The sequence below is a fragment of the Rattus norvegicus genome, chromosome 20 (genome assembly GCF_021556685.1).
Source record: "Rattus norvegicus strain SHRSP/BbbUtx chromosome 20, alternate assembly SHRSP_T2T, whole genome shotgun sequence".
Lineage (NCBI taxonomy): Eukaryota > Metazoa > Chordata > Mammalia > Rodentia > Muridae > Rattus > Rattus norvegicus.
Window position 1 is genome coordinate 14,792,228 of NC_141553.1, and position 23,597 is coordinate 14,815,824.

A 23,597-nucleotide genomic window follows, 5' to 3' on the forward strand; every position below is an offset into this window, starting at 1 on the left:
GTTTCGGCAAGGAAGTAAATATATTAGATACTAGGTGAGTATTCCAGAGTGTTAAATCTACATGAAGTTATTAGCTGCTTTGGGAAGATATTTTTTTTCAAAATTATTTGCTTTTTCTATTTAAAAACGCTGTTGGCAATAATTCCCCTGGTGATAGTTTAGTTGGTACCTTACTAGAACCCATATAAAACATTTTCAATAGAAAAAAAGAAGCATTTCTAAAAACGAGGGAAGGTTCAGATTTAAAATGTTTCGGTACGTGATTGAAAAATCTTCTGCCACAGTTTTTCAAGGGCTAACAGCCCTTAAAGATCATTAGTTGCAATTTACTCTCATCCACCGCTGCTGACTGCAGATTTGCAAATGCTGCTGCATGGATTTGCTTTGTAAAAGCAATCGTATATGTATTTTGGTCAATGTTTTCATATATAAATACTGCTAACTTCATACAAATGATTTTTTTTTTAAAATCTAAACATCATTGCTTGGAAGGGCTGCTCAATATAATTGGAGAATCAAATCATATTGGCTCAATTCCTACTTCACCAGTAATTCAATGAGAGCGTTCATTGAAGACTGAGAAGTGAAAACACGTATTTAAGGAAGGAATCCTACAGGTAACAGAACGCTGTGCTTTAAACTCGACTTTAACTGCAACTTACATAGAAGATATACATATATATATATATACATATGCATATATTTCCTATGTAAGTATATAAATATAAATATATATTATATACTGTATAATGTTATAGATTACATGTATTTATACCACACTAAAATAGCACCCACATTATTTTATAACTTCATCTATAATAATATATATACTGAAAACTCCATGCATCTGTCTAAACTTCTTTCCAGTAGAAGCAGTTGTCATGATTTTTGAGATGTGCTTTACTCCCATGAGTAAAACCTAGGAACTTAACAGATCCATGTGTTTAGTCACCAACAACCAAGTTCCCTGAGATTAGCTCACTTCAAAATTGCTTATCGTGCCCTAATGCAGTTGCTCTTGAAGTTTTATAACAAACACAAGTTGAATCCAATTAAAACCACGTAGGGCCGTATCGTTTGCCAGAAACATTTGGGAAGTCTTGGAAATACATGAACAAGTTCTGTCTACACTCTATGGCTTAAAATTGCTTAGAAATCCACCGTGTAGAGACGTTGACCACAGCTGCCTCCTAGCACAACAACGAGCAGACTCTTTGGAGCACAGTGAACCAGTTAGTAGTTCATATTTTAATTTTTCCTTCATATAATATTCAATAATAATCTTAACGTTTGATTTTAAACCACAGAATTTGACTTTGATTGCCAAATTGGAGGGTTTGTTTTTTTCTTTTTTTTTCTTGTTTTGTTTTTTCTTTTATCTCAAATCAGCAATTACAGTCTCCTGCTCGATTGCTTTTTGAAAAATCCATAATTCTGTTCCGGAAATTGTCTCAATATCGTAAAGATTGGCAGACTAAATATAATCTTTGAACTCCCTTCTGACGTCGTGTCTAACATGGATACGATTTATATTTTTTTCCTATAATTTTTCACCACAGTTCTCCGCTACGTTAGACTTACTAAGACGATGACAGGCTGTAACAGGCTTGCAGCTGTATTTCTGCATGGCCTTGGAACTAGCTTCTCCCCCAGAATCTACTCCACCCCACACGGGTGTCCTCCCTTGCTACTCACATGGCGCTCTCTCCCAGTTCTTCATAGAGATGTGCTCCTGGTGGTGGTGGCGGCGGCGGTGGTGGGGGCGCAGCAGGTACAGGAGCTGCAGGCTTGGCTGCAGGCATAGCAGACTGAATCCTTGCAGTCTTCGTGCACTCAGCCTGGCGTCTTGAGTAGAGTAAGGTTGTCTCATAAGACCCGTTTAGAAACCACAACCCATAAGCTATCATTTTAATCACGAGGTTATGAGGGGACCCACTTAAATTATACACAAATATTTGAACTAATGTGTTGGTACGACAGAAGCATTCTCGTGCTTAGTATGTAAATATTTGCCCCTTGAAGAAGCAGTAGCATTCACAGAAGTATTTTCGAATTAATCTCATTTTTACCAATGGCCAGGGTGCTAGTGTTAGAGGTGATCTGTGGTTTTAAATGTCACAGAAGGTATTTCTTTTCTAAAATTAAGTCGTCAAATTTTTGAAATGATTAAAACATACCTTACCTTTCATATTAGTGTTATAACAAGTTGTCTAGAATCAGCTTAAATATGCACACATACACACGCACATGTGCATATCCATGCACACACACACAAATAATTGCTAAGAAAATAATACCCAGTTCAGTGTAGTATTACAACTTGATTGATATAATCTGTGATTCCTCATTTTCTATCACATACGTTCCTGTGCAAAATACTCATGCTCATACTTACACTTTAAATCTGTTTTGGAAAGCAGCATAAGAAGAAGAGAGAGTGACATTAGAAACACTGTTACGAATGGCCTTATAACGTGATTCGCTATAAATTATGAGCAGTTTACTGAAGAAGCTTGTAATGACAGTTGATGATACAGGAGAGGAGGAAGGACTTCAACATGGTGAGTGAATGTGTGGCCCCTCATTATTACTGGTGCAGACTTAAGTTATTAAAACATTTACCACAAAGAAATAAATAACTGACCTGAAGGGAGTGGTAAAAACTGTAGTAAAACATGGGGCTGAGTTCCAGTTCTAATACGACTATGGATACTTGAGGATGACCTGATGTTTGTAAGGGCTTGTTTCTTTACTTGGAGAAATAGTGATTTTACTGGCATAAGGATCTGATACACTCCTTTGAGGAACAGTTGAATGAAAAGGGAGAAAGAACACTGCGGAATAAATGTAGAAATTAATACTAAATTGATGGCTTAGTGATTTTCCAGTTCTGTTCATGAGGAACTAAAGATTAACTATAGCGACTGATTTGTTAAAGAAACATTTAGAATAACTTTAGTGACCAAAAGTTATGTTCGCAACTCCTTAGGACCTTTGAGGAAAGTAAGTATCCATTTAACATCTTCATATGGAGAGAGCACACCTCGAACTTGTTGCAAGTCAGAATTAACTCACTGGATTCAATTTGCGAGAAAATTCTTTAGAGACAGAAAAGAAGGTCTGGATGAGGGAGCTTTCAACTTGACACTGGTGGGAAGCCAGAACTGGGGGATTGGTGATTTCAGACTGGCCTGTGGGTGCTCTGGTTAGGGTTCCCATCCACTTCTCACAAGCTTGCCTCATCTGAGAAGGACGACCCTCAGCTGGGAAGACTCTCCCATCAGATTGCCTGGAGGTAAACCAAGGGGACATTTTCTCCTCTAAGGATAGATGTGGGAGAGCCAAGCTCATGGTTGGCAGTGACATTCCTGAGAATGTGTGCTTGGTTATGTTAGAAAGACAGCAGAACATGAGCCTGGAAGGAAGCAAGTAACCAGGATTCCTCCGTTGTCTGTTTCAGTTCCTGCCTCTATGTTTCTGTCTTGAACTTCAGTCCTGGCTTCCCTTGCTTGTAGATTATAACTTGTAAACTAAATAATCTTTCCTCCCCAACGTGTTTTTGGTCAGCGTTTTAGCACAGCAACAGAGAGCAAATTAGGACAGAGAGGTTTCAGTGTACGAATACATTAGGAACATCTTAATACTTTTCCCCATAGGTATTTGAAATAATGAGTAGCTTTTCTAGCATTATTTCTTACTGTTCGTTATATATCAAGCATTTATGAGAGTTACTGTAATTGTCTGTAATTTTTGTGGTACCCCCAGAACTACTTCTTTTAACAAATAATTCTTCTTCTTCTTCTTCTTCTTCTTCTTCTTCTTCTTCTTCTTCTTCTTCTTCTTCTTCTTCTTCTTCTTCTTCTTCTTCTTCTTCTTCTTCTTCTTCTCCTCCTCCTCCTCCTCCTCCTCCTCCTCCTCCTCCTCCTCCTCCTCCTCCTTCTCCTTCTCCTCCTCCTCCTCCTCCTCCTCCCCCTCCCCCTCCCCCTCCCCTTCCTCTTCCTCTTCCTCCTCTTCCTCCTCCTCCTCCTCCTTTTTTTAAATGGCTACCAATAGGGACACATTACTAACTTCTTATACCTCTTATCAGGCCCAATGCATGCCTTGCTTACTGCAAATTGCAGGTATTAAAATCTCAATTTCTTTGACTAAGAAGAAAGGATGCAAACACCCGCACAGTAAATACGTAGTAAGGTCTGTGTAGCTAGACGGGCTTAGCATTTGCCAGGTGTTAAATAGTTTTGTTCAGTGGTTTGCTGCTGGCATTCGCCTATGTATTTGCTGTATTCTGGCTGTGTCTCTCAGGAGAGATCTATATCTGGTTCCTGTCAGCCTGCACTTCTTTGCTTCATCCATCTTATCTAGTTTGGTGGGACCCCCGTTGAAGGAATCAGAGAAAGGACTGGAAGAGCTTGAAGGGGCTCGAGACCCCATATGAACAACAATGCCAAGCAACCAGAGCTTCCAGGGACTAAGCCACTACCTAAAGACTATACATGGACTGACCCTGGACTCCAACCCTATAGGCAGCAATGAATAGCCTAGTAAGAGCACCAGTCGAAGGGGAAGCCCTGAGTCCTGCTAAGACTGAACCCCCAGTGAACGTGATTGTTGAGGGGAGGGCGGTAATGGGGGGAGGATGGGGAGGGGAACACCCATAGAGAAGGGGAGGGACTAGGGGGATGTTGGCCCGGAAACAGGGAAAGGGAATAACAATTGAAATGTAAATAAGAAATACCCAAGTTAATAAAGATGGAGAAAAGAAAAAAAAATAGTTTTGCTACGAGCAGGGAAACACAATGGTAGAGTGGTCACACCATCGACATTTTGCAAACAGCAAAGCTACTTTACCAGGTAGCTTCCCGAATACCTTCCTGGGAAGATCCACCTAGCGACCTCATACTCACTGTCGGTAGCTCACTAAGACGACCAAGATGGCTGGGATGCAGCAGAGGATAATGATGAAGGCCAAGGCCAGCAAGGCCCCTTCTGTGTACCCCAAGCTCTCTCCTCGCTTCTTGATGCTCGTCACTGCTTCGGGAGTCCGAATCTCCAGGATGCGTCCTCCTTCCCCGTAATACGGCTGGAAGTCTTTATTGATATCAAGCAGTTTGCCGTCCAGGAACCTTTGTTGTGTGACAAATTGAAAACTATATTAGAGGAGAGAAGTCGATCTGAAATTGAAATACGCAAGGGGCGGGGAATGGGATGAGGAACTGTGGGGGGCTGGAACAGGAGACAATGGCTGGAATGCAAATAAATAGAATAATTAATAACAAAGACATCTTTTAAGAGTTTTGGGTTTAAAAGGCAAGTTGTGTGTGATGGTTAGTATTAGTTATTAACTTGAGACCCGGAGAGCAAACACAGCTGTGAGGGGTTAGTCTTTGGGCGTGGCTGTAAACTGTTGTATTCCCCCCCCCCCCCTTCGGAGCTGGGGACCGAACCCAGGGTCTTGTGCTTCCTAGGCAAGCGCTCTACCACTGAGCTAAATCCCCAACCCCAACTGTTGTGTTCTTGGTTTAATGCTTGTATTATGTTAATTGGGTTCCCAAAATTGCATGAGAATCCACATGTAAGACGCGGAGGGTCCCTGCCCCCAGTTGGTTTTGATTGGTAAAGAAAATCGCCAGCAGCCAATGGCTGGGTAGGAAGACAGAGGTGGTACTTTAACATTCCTGGGCAAGGGGACCAAGAGGATGAAGGATTTAGAGCCACCATGCTGGGAAAGGAGTAGTTGCCAGGATTGAGAGCTACGGAAGAGGAAGAGAGCATAGCAATCATGTAAGAACTGGGGAAGACCAGACCCAGTACGCCCCTGTCCCCTGTCCCCCCCCCCCCCCCACTGGGTCTAGGACAAGAAGGATAGAGTATAGATTCTATAAGTTAGTAAGTAATAAGTCAGAGATATTAGAGGGGGAGGAGTTAGCCACACGGAGGTTTGGGAGTGGCCCAGCCATTGAGCTGTTTAAGACATATTAAAATAGAAGGCTGTGTGTGTGTGTGTGTGTGTGTGTGTGTGTGTGTACATCCGTCTGTCCATCCATCTGTCCGTCTGTCCATCTGTCTGTCTGTCTGTCTGACTGACTTTTCATTTGGGAACCCAGAACATTGGTGCAGATACCGAGGAACGGGTGCCACCACCGCCCAGCAAATATGAACAGGATTAATTGACAACTACAACAGCAAGCTACTACCTTAATTTCACTGAGAAGGAAGACCTACCCACTATGGGTGGTACCATTCATCGTCCCTGTGATCCTGGATCGTGAGCCGAGCACACGTGGTGTCTTTCAACCATGGATGCCCTTGGCAAGTTCTGTCCACACCCAGCCTCCATGACTATTCTACCCTCAGGGACTATAATCTGGTATTGTAAATAACTTTTCTCCCCTTAAGTTGCTTTTTGTCTGAGTTACCGACAGAAACTATGGATAATAATTATCCACTGTTTACCCTAAGAACTAAGAAGAAAGGATGTGAACACCCTCACAGTAAATATGTAGTACAGTCTGAGTGCTAGACGTAGGAGACAGGGGAGGAGTGTGGTGTTTATGTATTAATTAAGCAAAAGAAAATACAAGCTGAGCATGATGGTGCACGCAGCAGCCACAGAGCGGGAGAGGATGAGAACAGAGGGTTACCAACCCCAGCTCTGATTACCAGCAGGTGCTTCATTGCCCGTCCATGTAGGAATCCCAGTGGCCCCATCAGCCAATAGAATTTTTCTGTTTTCCTAACTAAAAATTTCCATGTATTGGTATAAGGGAATTAAAATGCTTGTGGCTGTCTCTCCTCTCTAACATAAATATATGTTAAGATATATTTTAAAGCATGTATTAAGATATAGAACATATATAAAATATAGTATATCTCTTATAACAATATTATAAGATATATTATATATAGTTTAATGAGATTCAAACCCAGAGATAGGCATTATGTCAAGGGATCTTGACATAAGCTTGTTAATATTACTAGTTTTGTTTCTTATCTCCAAAACACACACACACACACACACACACACACACACAGAGACAGAGACAGAGAGAGAGACAGAGATACAGAGAGAAAACCAGGGGAGAGTTTAGATTTCAGATAATAAAAACTGAGAGAATAATCTAATTGTCCTTGGCTGCGCATTAAGCAACAATCATAATATCTTGGTATATTTCACTAAAGCTAAATTTTCATTCTTAATGCTAATATCTGCATTTTTGGTCTTGGAGTGTGAGTGTGTGTTTGCAAATAAGTCACAAAATACTTATGAAAAATTCATAGGCTTAAGAAGTCTGTTTCTCAGATAGTTCAAGAAAATTCTAAATGCCAAATTTTATCTCTTCAAAAAATCATTTTCATTTGCTCTATTCTGTTTTTCTTTTATTGGATATATTTTTATTTACATTTTAAATGTTATTCCCTTTCTCGGTTTCCCAGACATAAGCCCCCTATCCCATCCTCCTCCCCACCCCCCCTTCCTACCCCCAACCTCCTGACATTCCCCTACACTGGGGTCCAGCCTTTGTAGGACCAAGGGCTTTTCCTTCCTTTGGTGCCCCAAAAGGCCATCCTCTGCTACAGATGCAGCTGGAGCCATGGGTCAGTCCATGTATAGTCTTTGAGTAGTAATTTAGTCACTGGGAGCTCTGATTGGTTGGCATTATTGAACTTATGGGGTCACAAGCCCCTTCAGCTCTTTCAATTCTTTCTTCAATTCCTCCAACGGGGATCCTGTTCTCAGTTCAATGGTTTGCTGTAAGCATTCGCCTCTGTATTTAATGTGCTCTGACTGTGCTTCTCAGGAGACATCTATATCATGCTCCTATCCCCATGCATGTCTTAGCTTCATCAATCTTATCTAGTTTTGGTGGCTGTATATATATTGAGCTGTATACCCATTTGGGGCAGGCTCTGAATGGCTGTTACTTCAGTTTCTGCTCCAAACTTTGTCTCCATATCCCCTCCTATGAATATTTTTGTTCCCTCTTTTAAGAAGGAGTGAAGCATCTACACTTTGGTCATCCTTCTTCTTGAGTTTCATATGTGGTCTGTGGATTGTATTTTGGGTAACTTGAGCTTTTGGGCTAATATCCACTTATCAGTGAGTGCATACCATGTGTGTTTTTCTGTGATTGGGTCACCTCACTCAGGTTGATATTTTCTAGTTCAATCCATTTGTCTACGAATTTCATGAAGTCATTGTTTTTGATAGCTGTGTAGTACTACATTATATAGATGTACCACATTTTCTGTATCCATTCCTCTGTTGAAGGGCATCTGGGTTCTTTCCAGCTCCTGGCTATTATAAATAGAGCTGCTATGAACATAGTGGAGCATGTGTCTTTGTTGTATGTTGGAGCATCTTTTGGGTATATGCCCAAGAGAGGTATAGCTGGATCCTCAGGTAGTTCAATGTCTAATTTTCTGAGGAACCTCCAGACTGATTTCCAGAATGGTTGTACCAGTCTGCAATCCCACCAACAATGGAGGAGTGTTCCTCTTTCTCCACATCCTCGCCAGCATCTGCTGTCACCTGAGTTTTTGATCTTAGCCATTCTGACTTGTGTGAGGTGAAATCTCAGGGTTGTTTTGATTTGCATTTCCATTATGACTAAAGATGTTGAACATTTCTTTAGATACTTCTCAGCCATTTGATATTCCTCACCTGAGAAGTCTTTGTTTAGCTCTGTACCCCATTTTAATAGGGTTATTTGGCTCTCTGGAGTTTAACTTCTTGAGCTCTTTGTATATTTTGGATATTAGCCCTCTATTAGATGTAGGATTGGTAAAGATCTTTTCCCAATCTGTTGGCTGCCGTTTTGTCCTAAGCACAGTGTCCTTTGCCTTACAGAAGCTTTGCAGTTTTATGAGATCCTATTTGTTGATTCTTGATCTTAGAGCATAAACCATTGGTATTTTGTTCAGGAAATTTTCTCCAGTGCCCATGTGTTCAAGATTCTGCCCCACTTTTTCTTCTATTAGTTTGAGTGTATTTGGTTTGATGTGGAGGTCCTTGATCCACTTGGACTTAAGATTTGTACAGGGTGATAAGCATGGATCAATCTGCATTCTTCTACATGTTGACCTCCAGTTGAACCAGCACCATTTGTTGAAAATGTTATCTTTTTTCCATTGGATGGTTTTGGTTCCTTTGTCAAAGATCAAGTGACCATGGGTCTGTAGGTTCATTTCTGGGTTTGCAATTCTATTGCATTTATCTACCTGCCTGTCTCTGTGCCACAATACCATACAGTTTTTATCACTATTGCTCTGTAATACTGCTTGAGGTCAGGGATGGCGATTTCCCCAGAAGTTTTTTTATTGTTGAGGATAGTTATCCCTAAGCTCAGTTTTATGTTATTTCAAGTGAATTTGCAAATTGCTCTTTCTATATCTATGAAGAACTGAGTTGCAATTTTGATGGGGATTACATTGAATCTGTAGATTGCTTTTGGCAAAATGGCCATTTTTACTATACTAATCCTGCCAATCCATGAGCATGGGAGATCTTTCCATCTTCTGAGATATTCTTTAATTTCTTTCTTCAGAGATTTGAAGTTCTTGTCATACAGATCTTTTACTTGCTTAGAGTCACATCAAGGTATTTTATGTTATTTGGGACTATTGTGAAGGGTGTCATTTTCCTAATTTCTTTCTCAGCCTGTTTATCCTTTCAGTAGAGGAAGACTGCTGATTTGTTTGAGTTAATTTTATACCCAGACACTTTGCTGAAGTTGTTTATCAGGCTTAGTAGTTCTCTGGTGGAACTTTTGGGGTCTCTTAATTATGCAATCATATCACTTGCAAATAGTGATATTTTGACTTCTTCCTTTCCAATTTCTATCCCTTCAACCTCCTTTCGTTGTCTGATTGCTCTGGCTAGGACTTTGAGTACTATATTGAGTAAGTAGGGAGAGAGGAGGCAGTTTTGTCTAGTCCCTGATTTTAGTGGGATTGCTTCAAGTTTCTCTCCACTTAGTTTAGTATTAGCTACTGGTTTGCTGTATCTTGCTTTTACTATGTTTAGGTATGGGCCTTGAATTCCTGATCTTTCCAGGACTTTTATCATGAAGGGGCGTTGAGTTTTGTCAAATGCTTTCTCAGCATCTAATGAAATGATTATGTGGTTTTTTTTTCTTTGAATTTGTTTATATAGTGGATTACGTTGATGGATTTCCATATATTGAACCACCTCTGCATCCCTGGAAGGAAACCTACTTGATCATGATGGATGACCATTTTGATGTGTTCTTGAGTTCAGTTTGTTAGAATTTTATTGAGTATTTTTGCATCAATATTCATAAGGGTAATTGGTCTGGAGTTCTCTCTCTTTGTTGGGTCTGTGTGTTCTTTAGGTATAAGCATAATTGTGGCTTCATAGAAGGAATTGGGAAGTGCTCCATCTGTTTCTATTTTGTGGAATGGTTTAGACAATATTGGCATGAGTTCTTCTATGAAGGTCTGATAGAATTCTGAACTAAATCCATCTGGTTCTGGGCTCTTTTTGGTTGGGAGACCTTCAATAACTACTTCTATTTCTTAGTAGTTATGGGGTTGTTTAGATGGTTTATCTGATCCTGATTTAACTTTGGACCCTCGTATTTGTCTAGAATATTGTTCATTTCCTCCAGATTTTTCAGTTTTGTTGAATATAGGCTTTTGTAGTAGGATCTGATTATTTTTTGAATTTCCTCAGATTCTGTTTTTATGACTCCCTTTTCATTTCTGATTTTGTTAATTTGAATATACTCTCTGTGCTGTCTGGTTAGTCTGGCTAAGGGTTTATCTGTCTTGTTGATTTTTCTCAAAGAACCAGATCCTAGTCTTGTTGATTTTTTGTATAGTCCTTTTTGTTTCTACTTGGTTGATTTCAGCCCTGAGTTGATTATTTCCTGCCTTCTAATCCTATTGTGTGTATTTGCTTCTTTTTGTTCTAGAGTTTTTAGGTGTGTTGTCAAACTGCTAATGTATGCTCTTTCCTATTTCTTTTTGGAGGCACTCAGAGCTGTGAGTTTTCCTCTTAGCACTGCTTTTGTTGTGTCCCATAAGTTTGGGTAGGCTGTGCCTTCATTTTCATTAAATTCTAAAATGTCTTTATTTTTTTCTTTATTTCTTCCTTGGCCAAGTTATCACTGAGTAGAGCATTGTTCAACTTCCATGTATATGTGTGATTTCTGTCATTTTTGTTGTTATTAAAGACCAGCCTTCGTCTGTGGTTATCTGATAGGATGCATGGGATTATTTCAATCTTCTTTTATCTGTTGAGGCCTGTTTTGTGACTGATTATATGGTCAATTTTGGAGAAGGTACCATGGGGTGCTTAGAAGAAAGTATATCCTTTTGTTATAGGATGAAATGTTCTAAAAAGTGCATTCGGTTCATAACTTCTGTTAGTTTCTCTATGTCTCTGTTTAATTTCTGTTTCCATGATCTGTCCATTGATGAGAGTGGGGTGTTCAAATCTCCTACTATTATCGTGTGAGGTGCAATGTGTGCTTTGAGCTTTAGTAATGTTTCTTTATGAATGTAGCTGCCCTTGTATTTAGAGCATAGATATTTAGAATTGAGATGTTCATCTTGGTGGATTTTTCCTTTGATGAGTATTAAGCGTCCTTCCTTATCTTTTTTGATATTAGAATGGCTTCTCCAGCTTGTTTCTTCAGACCATTTGCTTGAAAAGTTGTTTTCCAGCCTTTTACTCTGAGGTAGTGTCTGTCTTTGTCTCTGACGTGTGTTTCCTGTATGCTGCAAAATGGTGGGTCCTCTTTATGTATCTAGTCTGTTAGTTTATGTCTTTTTATTGGGGAACTGATCCCATTGATATTAAGAGATATTAGGAATAGTGATTGTTGCTTCCTGCTATTTTTGTTGTTGGAGGTGGAATTATGTTTTTGTGTCTCTCTTCTTTTGGTTTTGTTGCAAAGGATTACTTTCTTACTTTTTCTAGGGTGTACTTTCCCTCCTTATGTTGGAATTTTCCATCTGTTATCCTTTGTAGGACTGGATTTGTAGAACGATATAATGTAAATTTGGTTTTGTCATGGAATATCTTGGTTTCTTCATCTATTTTAATTGAGAGTTTTCCTCAATATAGCAGCCTGGGCTGGCATTTGGGTTCTCTTAGCGTCAATATGACATCTGCCCAGGATCTTCTGGCTTTCATAGTCTCTGGTGAGAAATATGGTGTAATTCTGATAGGTCTACCTTTATATGTTACTTGACCTTTTTCCCTTACTGCTTTTAATATTCTTTGTTTTGTACATTTTGTGTTTTGACTATTATGTGATGGGAGGAATTTTTTTCTGGTCCAATCTATTTGGAGTTCTGTATGCTTCTTGTATGTTTATGGGCATCTCTTTCTATTTTAGATTAGGGATATCTTTTTTAGATTAGGGAAATTTTCTTCTATAATTTTGTTGAAGATATTTACTGGCCCTTTAAGTTGGGAGTCTTCATCTTCACTCTTTCCTATACCTATTATCTTTAGGTTTGATCCTCTCATTGTGTCCTGGATTTCCTGGATGTTTTGGGCTAGGAGTTTTTTGTATTTTACATTATCTTTGATGGTTGTGTTTATGTTTTCTATGGTATCTTCGTCCCCTGAGGTTTTCTCTTCTATCTCTTGTATCTGTTGGTGATGCTTGCATCTATGACTACTGATCTCTTCCCTAGCTTTCTATCTCCAGGGTTATGTCCCTTTGTGTTTTCTTTATTGTTTCTATTTCCATTTTTAAATCCTGGATTATTTTGTTCAATTCCTTTACCTGTTTGGTTGTATTTTCCTGTAATTCTTAAATGGATTTTTGTGTTTCCTCTTTAAAGGCTTCTACTTGTTTACTTGTGTTGTCCTGTATTTTTTAAAGGGAGTTATTTATATCCTTCTTAAAGTCCTCCATCATCATCATAACATGGGATTTTACATCTAAATCTTGCTTTTCTGGTGTGTTTGGATATCCAGTATGTGCTTTGGTGGGAGAACTGGGCTCTGATGATGCCAAATAGTCTTGGTTTTGTTGCTTAGCTTCCTGTGCTTGCCTCTCACCATCAGGTTGTCTCTGGTGTTAGCTTGTCTTGCTGTCTCTGACAGTGGCTCGGCACTCCTGTAGGCCTGTTTGTCAGCACTCCTGTAGGCCTGTTTTCTTTCAGCCGGCTCTGGGAACAGAGAGCTGTTCCTGGGTTTGTGTGACCTGAAGCCTCCAGGCAGGTTGCTTGGCGCAGAAGTGTTGGTCTTACCTCTGCTCTTAGGTTTGTAGGTGCTCCTGGTGACTGGCTTTCAGCTTTCTGTGCAGGCAGAAATCCAAAGTGTCCTGCTTCTCATTGCTCCCAGGTCCCTGTGCCCAGAGGGCAGAGATGACACTAGGTGATTTCCTCTTGGGTCAGGAATGTGGGTAGAAAGTAGTTGTCTCCTCTGAGTTCTCAGGAGTGTCTGCACTTCTGAGGGTCCAGCTCTCTCCCCTATGGGATTTGGTTGCATGGAGCTATGTGACTGGTTCAGTTCAGTTCCGGGCACAGGCAGAAACCAGCTTATATTCCTGTATCCAGAGGCACTATGCAGTTTCATCTTGTGCCAGGAATTTGAGCAACATTGGGCAGAAGTGGCAGTCTCCCCTGAGGTCTCAAGACTGTCCATACTTCTGCGAGTTCAGCTCTTTCCCCCACAGGATTTGGGTTCATTTTCTATATTCTTTTGTGGTTTCCTCTTAGATATTTTATCCTAAATTGTTCATGAATGCTGTTCAGATCATACCCCAATCCATTTTTTTCTTTACCACCAGTTAGCATCCTTAAAATGCAGACACACTTTTTCTAAAATCATGTGACCTGTTACCAAAACGAAAACAAAATTATGCAGAACATAAAGAAGGTGGTTAGATTAAAAAAAACATCTAGGGAAAGTTTTACTAAGAACAATGGTCAGAAACAAACCGATTAACCCACCTTTAATGTCTGGTCCATACTCATATGAGCTGTGTTTACATATGACTACATATTGATGCACATTTTAAATTAAAATGAAGTTTAAAATTTCTTCGCAATGATCTTCATGACACTAGGTGTCACTAGAGTCCAGCAAAAAAATTGGATAAGGCATTTAGGAATTCAAAGAATTAATGGAAACTATGTAATAGGAGTTAATGGAAATTATGGAAATCATGTAATAACATTTGATTTAAGTTTTTGGCCTTTTGTCACTGTTTTTATTTTTTTTCTCCTTATCCTGTGCTCCTCCTCTTCCTTGTTTCCTCCCACTCCTCCACCCCCCATTCTGTCCTCTTCCTCCTCCTCTTCTTCCTCCTCCTTCTCCTCCTTTTCTTTTCTTTCTCATTCCCAGATCCCTTTCTTTTTTTCCTTTGGATTCAGCTATCATATAGAATGTAGAGCTACAGGACAGTGAGTTTTCATTTATTGAGCTCTTCTGAGTCAGGACACGAGATTGGTTAGTTTGTTTCTGTTACCATAGACTTGTATGGAAGAAGTCACAATTTCTTCCTGACCTTCAAACCTGCTGAAGTCCTTGAGGCAATCACCTCACTAAGAGTCTGCTTCCCCCTTTTAGCCAGCCTCTTGCGTTGGGAGTAGTGTAGAGTTCTTTTTTTATTTTTTTAAAGATTTATTTATTTATATAAGTACACTGTTGCTGCCTTCACACACACCAGAAGAAGGCATTGGATCCCATTACAGATGGTTGTGAACCACCGTGTGGTTGCTGGGATTTGAACTCAGGACCTCTGGAAGAGCAGTCAGTGCTCTAACCACTGAGCCATCTCTCCAGCCCCGTAGAGTTCTCTGAGGAGATCTCAAAGTGCTGTTTTGGCTCCTGACTTTTGCAGACTCCTGTTGCCCATGAGGTTTTTTACTTCAGTCCAGCCCATGCAGGATTTCAGTTATCCATAAATAATAATCACTTATAGGTGCTACTACTGTTCCTACATGGAGGTGATGTGCAATAAAAACCACTTACTTAAAAAGCTCATTTCTGTCGATGGCTCTGTTGGTCTGAGGGTCGATGGCATAGACGGTCAGGTCACACTTGCTATAGTCTTCTAGGGAGAAGGCGTCTCCATGGCGCCGGGCACCAATGGACTCTACAACAACTTTGGCACCAGGAATTTGCTCCTGAACATAGCGATCCAAAATCCTAAATATAAAATAACACATAAAAATGACATTCTGATGGACTTGGTGGGGGATAAAAAAGCAATCCTCTGCCTAAAATGACATTTAGTAAATGACAGGTTTTTTTTGTTTTTTGTTTTTTTTTGCTAGTGTTTACTGGTAAATGTCTATATGGGTTTTCAGCATTTAATTCCCAGTGATACTAGAAGATGAATATGTGAAAGAACTTATCAACCATGTGCTATTTTAAGTCTGCAGTCCTGAGTTTATGACATCATTTGAGTGTTTATCTGACTTGTGGAAAATGTCAGCTATAGTGCACTAATCATGTAGCCTCTGCTTTAGGGACCACAGGACACTGGGACTTTCCACCCTTGTTGTTGATTTCATAAATGACACCTCTGCAGGAGGGTATGACACTCCCATCATGGTGGAGGAATAGGATACCCATTTCCCCAGGGTTAGGAAGATCCTCAGAATGTGGCCGCAGTGGAAGGACGTAGACAAATTTGGTGAGTTTGCAAGATTAAATATTCCATGAAAACCTCAGAAGCTAGCTACGGAAAATAGAAAAAGCTTAAAGATTTGTTATCTTATACAGAAAAAGAAATATTTAGTAGAAAAGATAAAAATAATGTTAGCCATTAGATCATTTCTTTTTTTTTTTTTTTTCTTTTTTTTTCTATTTTATTTTATTTTTTTATTAACTTGAGTATTTCTTATATACATTTCAAGTGTTATTCCCTTTCCCGGTTTCCGGGCAAAATCCCCCTCCCCCCTCCCCTTCCTTATGGGTGTTCCCCTCCCAACCCTCCCCCCATTGCCGCCCTCCCCCCATAGTCTAGTTCACTGGGGGTTCAGTCTTAGCAGGACCCAGGGCTTCCCCTTCCACTGGTGCTCTTACTAGGATATTCATTGCTACCTATGGGGTCAGAGTCCAGGGTCAGTCCATATATAGTCTTTAGGTAGTGGCTTAGTCCCTGGAAGCTCTGGTTGCTTGACATTGTTTTACTTTTGGGGTCACGAGCCCCTTCAAGCTCTTCCAGTTCTTTCTCTGATTCCTTCAACGGGGGACCTATTCTCAGCTCAGTGGTTTGCTGCTGGCATTCGCCTCTGTATTTGCTGTATTCTGGCTGTGTCTCTCAGGAGCGATCTACATCCGGCTCCTGTCGGTCTGCACTTCTTTGCTTCATCCATCTTGTCCAATTGGGTGGCTGTATATGTATGGGCCACCTGTGGGGCAGGCTCTGAATGGATGTTCCTTCAGTCTCTGTTTTAATCTTTGCCTCTCCCTTCCCAGCCAAGGGTATTCTTTTTCCTCATTTAAAGAAGGAGTGAAGCATTCACATTTTGATCATCCGTCTTGAGTTTCGTTTGTTCTAGGGATCTAGGGTAATTCAAGCATTTGGGCTAATAGCCACTTATCAATGAGTGCATACCATGTATGTCTTTCTGTGATTGGGTTAGCTCACTCAGGATGATATTTTCCAGTTCCAACCATTTGCCTACGAATTTCATAGACTCGTTGTTTTTGATAGCTGAGTAATATTCCATTGTGTAGATGTACCACATTTTCTGTATCCATTCCTCTGTTGAAGGGCATCTCGGTTCTTTCCATTTTCTGGCTATTATAAATAAGGCTGCGATGAACATAGTGGAGCACGTGTCTCTTTTATATGTTGAGGCATCTTTTGGGTATATGCCCAAGAGAGGTATAGCTGGATCCTCAGGCAGTTCAATGTCCAATTTTCTGAGGAACCTCCAGACTGATTTCCAGAGTGGTTTTACCAGTCTGCAATCCCACCAACAATGGAGGAGTGTTCCTCTTTCTCCACATCCTCGCCAGCATCTGCTGTCACCTGAGTTTTTGATCTTAGCCATTCTCACTGGTGTGAGGTGAAATCTCAGGGTTGTTTTGATTTGCATTTCCCTTATGACTAAAGATGTTGAACATTTCTTTAGGTGTTTCTCAGCCATTCGGCATTCCTCAGCTGTGAATTCTTTGTTTAGCTCTGAACCCCATTTTTTAATAGGGTTATTTGTTTCCCTGCGGTCTAACTTCTTGAGTTCTTTGTATATTTTGGATATAAGGCCTCTATCTGTTGTAGGATTGGTAAAGATCTTTTCCCAATCTGTTGGTTGCCGTTTTGTCCTAACCACCGTGTCCTTTGCCTTACAGAAGCTTTGCAGTTTTATGAGATCCCATTTGTCGATTCTTGATCTTAGAGCATAAGCCATTGGTGTTTTGTTCAGGAAATTTTTTCCAGTGCCCATGTGTTCCAGATGCTTCCCTAGTTTTTCTTCTATTAGTTTGAGTGTGTCTGGTTTGATGTGGAGGTCCTTGATCCACTTGGACTTAAGCTTTGTACAGGGTGATAAGCATGGATCGATCTGCATTCTTCTACATGTTGACCTCCAGTTGAACCAGCACCATTTGCTGAAAATGCTATCTTTTTTCCATTGGATGGTTTTGGCTCCTTTGTCAAAAATCAAGTGACCATAGGTGTGTGGGTTCATTTCTGGGTCTTCAATTCTATTCCATTGGTCTATCTGTCTGTCTCTGTACCAATACCATGCAGTTTTTATCACTATTGCTCTGTAATACTGCTTGAGTTCAGGGATAGTGATTCCCCCTGAAGTCCTTTTATTGTTGAGGATAGCTTTAGCTATCCTGGGTTTTTTGTTATTCCAGATGAATTTGCAAATTGTTCTGTCTAACTCTTTGAAGAATTGGATTGGTATTTTGATGGGGATTGCATTGAATCTGTAGATTGCTTTTGGTAAAATGGCCATTTTTACTATATTAATCCTGCCAATCCATGAGCATGGGAGATCTTTCCATCTTCTGAGGTCTTCTTCAATTTCTTTCCTCAGTGTCTTGAAGTTCTTATTGTACAGATCTTTTACTTGCTTGGTTAAAGTCACACCGAGGTACTTTATATTATTTGGGTCTATTATGAAGGGTGTCGTTTCCCTAATTTCTTTCTCGGCTTGTTTCTCTTTTGTATAGAGGAAGGCAACTGATTTATTTGAGTTAATTTTATACCCAGCCACTTTGCTGAAGTTGTTTATCAGCTTTAGTAGTTCTCTGGTGGAACTTTTGGGATCACTTAAATATACTATCATGTCATCTGCAAATAGTGATATTTTGACTTCTTCTTTTCCGATCTGTATCCCCTTGATCTCCTTTTGTTGTCTGATTGCTCTGGCTAGAACTTCAAGAACTATATTGAATAAGTAGGGAGAGAGTGGGCAGCCTTGTCTAGTCCCTGATTTTAGTGGGATTGCTTCGAGTTTCTCTCCATTTAGTTTAATGTTAGCAACTGGTTTGCTGTATATGGCTTTTACTATGTTTAGGTATGGGCCTTGAATTCCTATTCTTTCCAGGACTTTTATCATGAAGGGGTGTTGAATTTTGTCAAATGCTTTCTCAGCATCTAATGAAATGATCATGTGGTTTTGTTCTTTCAGTTTGTTTATATGATGGATCACGTTGATGGTTTTCCGTATATTAAACCATCCCTGCATGCCTGGGATGAAGCCTACTTGATCATGGTGGATGATTGTTTTGATGTGCTCTTGAATTCGGTTTGCCAGAATTTTATTGAGTATTTTTGCGTCGATATTCATAAGGGAAATTGGTCTGAAGTTCTCTTTCTTTGTTGTGTCTTTGTGTGGTTTAGGTATAAGAGTAATTGTGGCTTCGTAGAAGGAATTCGGTAGTGCTCCATCTGTTTCAATTTTGTGGAATAGTTTGGATAATATTGGTATGAGGTCTTCTATGAAGGTTTGATAGAATTCTGCACTAAACCCGTCTGGACCTGGGCTCTTTTTGGTTGGAAGACCTTTAATGACTGCTTCTATTTCCTTAGGAGTTATGGGGTTGTTTAACTGGTTTATCTGTTCCTGATTTAACTTCGATACCTGGTATCTGTCTAGGAAATTGTCCATTTCCTGAAGATTTTCAAATTTTGTTGAATATAGGTTTTTATAGTAAGATCTGATGATTTTTTGAATTTCCTCTGAATCTGTAGTTATGTCTCCCTTTTCATTTCTGATTTTGTTAATTTGGACGCACTCTCTGTGTCCTCTCGTTAGTCTGGCTAAGGGTTTATCTATCTTGTTGATTTTCTCAAAGAACCAACTTTTGGTTCTGTTGATTCTTTCTATGGTCCTTTTTGTTTCTACTTGGTTGATTTCAGCTCTGAGTTTGATTATTTCCTGCCTTCTACTCCTCCTGGGTGTATTTGCTTCTTTTTGTTCTAGAGCTTTTAGGTGTGCTGTCAAGCTGCTGACATATGCTCTTTCCTGTTTCTTTCTGCAGGCACTCAGAGCTATGAGTTTTCCTCTTAGCACAGCTTTCATTGTGTCCCATAAGTTTGGGTATGTTGTATCTTCATTTTCATTAAATTCTAAAAAGTTTTTAATTTCTTTCTTTATTTCTTCCTTGACCAGGTTATCATTGAGTAGAGCATTGTTCAATTTCCACGTATATGTGGGCATTCTTCCCTTATTGTTATTGAAGACCAGTTTTAGGCCGTGGTGGTCCGATAGCATGCATGGGATTATCTCTATCTTTCTGTACCTGTTGAGGCCCGTTTTTTGACAAATTATATGGTCAATTTTGGAGAAAGTACCATGAGGAGCTGAGAAGAAGGTATATCCTTTTGCTTTAGGATAGAATGTTCTATAAATATCCGTTAAGTCCATTTGGCTCATGACTTCTCTTAGTCTGTCGACATCACTGTTTAATTTCTGTTTCCATGATCTGTCCATTGATGAGAGTGGGGTGTTGAAGTCTCCCACTATTATTGTGTGAGGTGCAATGTGTGTTTTGAGCTTTAGTAAGGTTTCTTTTATGTATGTAGGTGCCCTTGTATTTGGGGCATAGATATTTAGGATTGAGAGTTCATCTTGGTGGATTTTTCCTTTGATGAATATGAAGTATCCTTCCTTATCTTTTTTGATGACTTTTAGTTGGAAATTGATTTTATTTGATATTAGAATGGCTACTCCAGCTTGCTTCTTCTGACCATTTGCTTGGAAAGTTGTTTTCCAGCCTTTCACTCTGAGGTAGTGTCTGTCTTTGTCTCTGAGGTGTGTTTCCTGTAGGCAGCAGAATGCAGGGTCCTCATTGCGTATCCAGTTTGTTAATCTATGTCTTTTTATTGGGGAGTTGAGGCCATTGATATTGAGAGATATTAAGGAATAGTGATTATTGCTTCCCTTTATATTCATATTTGGATGTGAGGTTATGTTTGTGTGCTTTCATTCTCTTTGTTTTGTTGCCGAGACGATTAGTTTCTTGCTTCTTCTAGGGTATAGCTTGCCTCCTTATGTTGGGCTTTACCATTTATTATCCTTTGTAGTGCTGGATTTGTAGAAAGATATTGTGTAAATTTGGTTTTGTCATGGAATATCTTGGTTTCTCCATCAATGTTGAGAGTTTTGCTGGATACAGTAACCTGGGCTGGCATTTGTGTTCTCTTAGGGTCTGTATGACATCAGTCCAGGATCTTCTGGCCTTCATAGTTTCTGGCGAGAAGTCTGGTGTGATTCTGATAGGTCTCCCTTTATATGTTACTTGACCTTTTTCCCTTACTGCTTTTAATATTCTTTCTTTATTTTGTGCGTTTGGTGTTTTGACAATTATGTGACGGGAGGTGTTTCTTTTCTGGTCCAATCTGTTTGGAGTTCTGTAGGCTTCTTGTATGTCTATGGGTATCTCTTTTTTTAGGTTAGGGAAGTTTTCTTCTATGATTTTGTTGAAGATATTTACTGGTCCTTTGAGCTGGGAGTCTTCACTCTCTTCTATACCTATTATCCTTAGGTTTGATCTTCTCATTGAGTCCTGGATTTCCTGTATGTTTTGGACCAGTAGCTTTTTCCGCTTTACATTATCTTTGACAGTTGAGTCAATGATTTCTATGGAATCTTCTGCTCCTGAGATTCTCTCTTCCATCTCTTGAATTCTGTTGGTGAGGCTTGTATCTACAGCTCCTTGTCTCTTCTTTTGGTTTTCTATATCCAGGGTTGTTTCCATGTGTTCTTTCTTGATTGCTTCTATTTCCATTTTTAATTCCTTCAACTGTTTGATTGTGTTTTCCTGGAATTCTTTCAGGGATTTTTGCGATTCCTCTCTGTAGGCTTTTACTTGTTTATTAATGTTTTCCTGTGCTTCCCTAAGTGTGTTCATGTCTTTCTTGAAGTCCTCCAGCATCATGATCAAATATGATTTTGTAACTAGATCTTGCTTTTCTGGTGTGTTTGGATATTCCATGTTTGTTTTGGTGGGAGAATTGGGCTCCGATGATGGCATGTAGTCTTGGTTTCTGTTGCTTGGGTTCCGGCGCTTGCCTCTCGCCATCAGATTATCTCTAGTGTTACTTTGTTCTGCTATTTCTGACAGTGGCTAGACTGTCCTATAAGCCTGTGTGACAGGAGTGCTGTAGACCTGTTTTCCTCTCTTTCAGTCAGTTATGGGGACAGAGTGTTCTGCTTTCTGGCGTGTAGTTTTTCCTCTCTACAGGTCTTCAGCTGTTCCTGTGGGCCTGTGTCTTGAGTTCACCAGGCAGCTTTCTTGCAGCAGAAAATTTGGTCTTACCTGTGGTCCCGAGGCTCAGGTTCGCTCGTGGGGTGCTGCCCACGGGCTCTCTGCAGCGGCAGCAACCAGGAAGACCTGTGCCGCCCCTTCCGGGAACTTCAGTGCACCAGGGTTCCAGATGGTCTTTGGCTTTTTCCTCTGGCGTCCGAGATGTGTGTGCAGGGAGCAGTCACTTCTGGTTTCCCAGGCTTGTCTGCCTCTCTGAAGGTTTAGCTCTCCCTCCCACGGGATTTGGGTGCAGAGAACTGTTTATCCGGTCTGTTTCTTTCAGGTTCCGGCGGTGTCTCAGGCACAGGGGTCCTGCCGCTCCTGGGCCCTTCCCCACGGGAGCCCAGAGGCCTTATACAGTTTCCTCTTGGGCCAGGGATGTGGGCAGGGGTGAGCAGAGTTGGTGGTCTCTTCCGCTCTGCAGCCTCAGGAGTGCCCACCTGACCAGGCGGTTGGGTCTCTCTCTCACCGGGTCTGGGAGCAGAGAGCTGCTGCGGGCCGGGATCCGCGGGTGTGGGACTTCCTGTAAACACAGAACGTGCCCGGTCCTAGAGAAATTCTGCTTTCCTGTGTCCCAAGCTCACCAGGCAGCTTTCTTGCAGCAGAAAATTTGGTCTTACCTGTGGTCCCGAGGCTCAGGTTCGCTCGTGGGGTGCTGCCCAGGGGCTCTCTGCAGCGGCAGCAACCAGGAAGCGATCATTTCTTTAAAGTATAACTTTTCTCTAGTTCTATAACTTGCTTTTAATTGGGAATACCTATTGTTAGCATTTGTTATTTGTTTTCTATATTCCTATAAATAGGAATTTCTTTAATAACTTTATTATTAAAACATTATATCATTAAACACTTGTAGAACACATTAGAGTATATATTAAAGACTTATATTTAAATGGAAATGTATTAACAATAGCCACATATGGTGACTCCTTTTGAAGTAGTGTCTCACTGTGTAGCATGGGTTGACTTAAAAGTCAATCCATAGAACACAGTCTTTTCATGCAGAAATCCTTCTTTGACTCAAAATAACATCATTCTTACATCTTTTCAACACATTTTCTTCCCTACTTCTGGCTCCCTTTCATTTTATGTTCTTTCATGTTACCATGAGACATAAGGAGATTAACAATGTTAGCATCTTAATAAAAGAAATTTGAATCCAGTGTGTGTGTATATGTGTGAGTATGTATATAAAATATATGACATAATATTGTCTCTGTGCATGTTATCATACTATAAGGCTTTGTAAATTTCTGGGCAATACCCAAAGAAAATACAAGGCAGTAAAATATCCATTCACTCTTTGTAGAGTCCAGAGGATGATCTACAGCAAGCAGCCTTGCTTTTGATTTTGAGTGAGGACAAAACAGCAGATAAAGAGAAGCAACAGGACCATAGACAAAGACAAAGATGGGATCTTAGCCAAGGCACAGAGTTAGAAGCCAGGTTTATAGGCACCTTCAAGATGAAGTTTAGAAATTATACGTGATATTAAACTTCTTAGATCAATTAAATTAGTGGAATTCCCTTAAATTATTGCTCAGCTCATAGTAACATCTATGAGGACCAGATTAAAAGAAAATGATTTATTTCTAATCAAAGTTCATCTCCAAATGTTTAGGGTTTGTGTGTGTGTGTGTGTGTGTGTGTGTGTGTGTGTGTGTATGCAAGCTTTACATAAATATTATATAGTGGTTAAAAGTACTAGGGACTGGTGTAACTGACCTCCTCCTGGATGTATGATGACCACAGATGGAGGTCTATCTAATAGAGCACAGGGGTTAAATAGGAGACTATTTTGCCCTCACCCTCCAAGGTTAACTAGATCCCAGGTGACTCAGGTGGCATTTCTAAAATTGTCCAGTAATTCTTGGGAGCCATCTGTGCTCTTGTG

At 40.2% G+C, this 23,597-nt stretch overlaps 1 protein-coding gene across 6 annotated transcripts in view; it reads right to left on the bottom strand.

Annotated features, from left to right (window-relative positions):
• Pcdh15 (protocadherin related 15) overlaps nt 1–23,597 on the bottom strand; it is an 827,095-nt gene that overhangs the window by 21,106 nt on the left and 782,392 nt on the right. For 5 of the 6 annotated variants that reach the window (XM_087598371.1, XM_087598373.1, XM_087598372.1 and 2 more), the window contains 3 exons: nt 14,960–15,136; nt 4,905–5,123; nt 1,696–1,845 (listed from right to left, as the gene is read on the bottom strand). In XM_087598371.1, the coding sequence (XP_087454497.1) occupies nt 1,696–1,845; nt 4,905–5,123; nt 14,960–15,136 (546 nt within the window). Of the gene's footprint in view, nt 1–1,695; nt 1,846–2,395; nt 2,405–4,904; nt 5,124–14,959; nt 15,137–23,597 lie in introns of all 6 variants that reach the window. The other variant, NM_001271377.2, reaches the window with a different exon arrangement.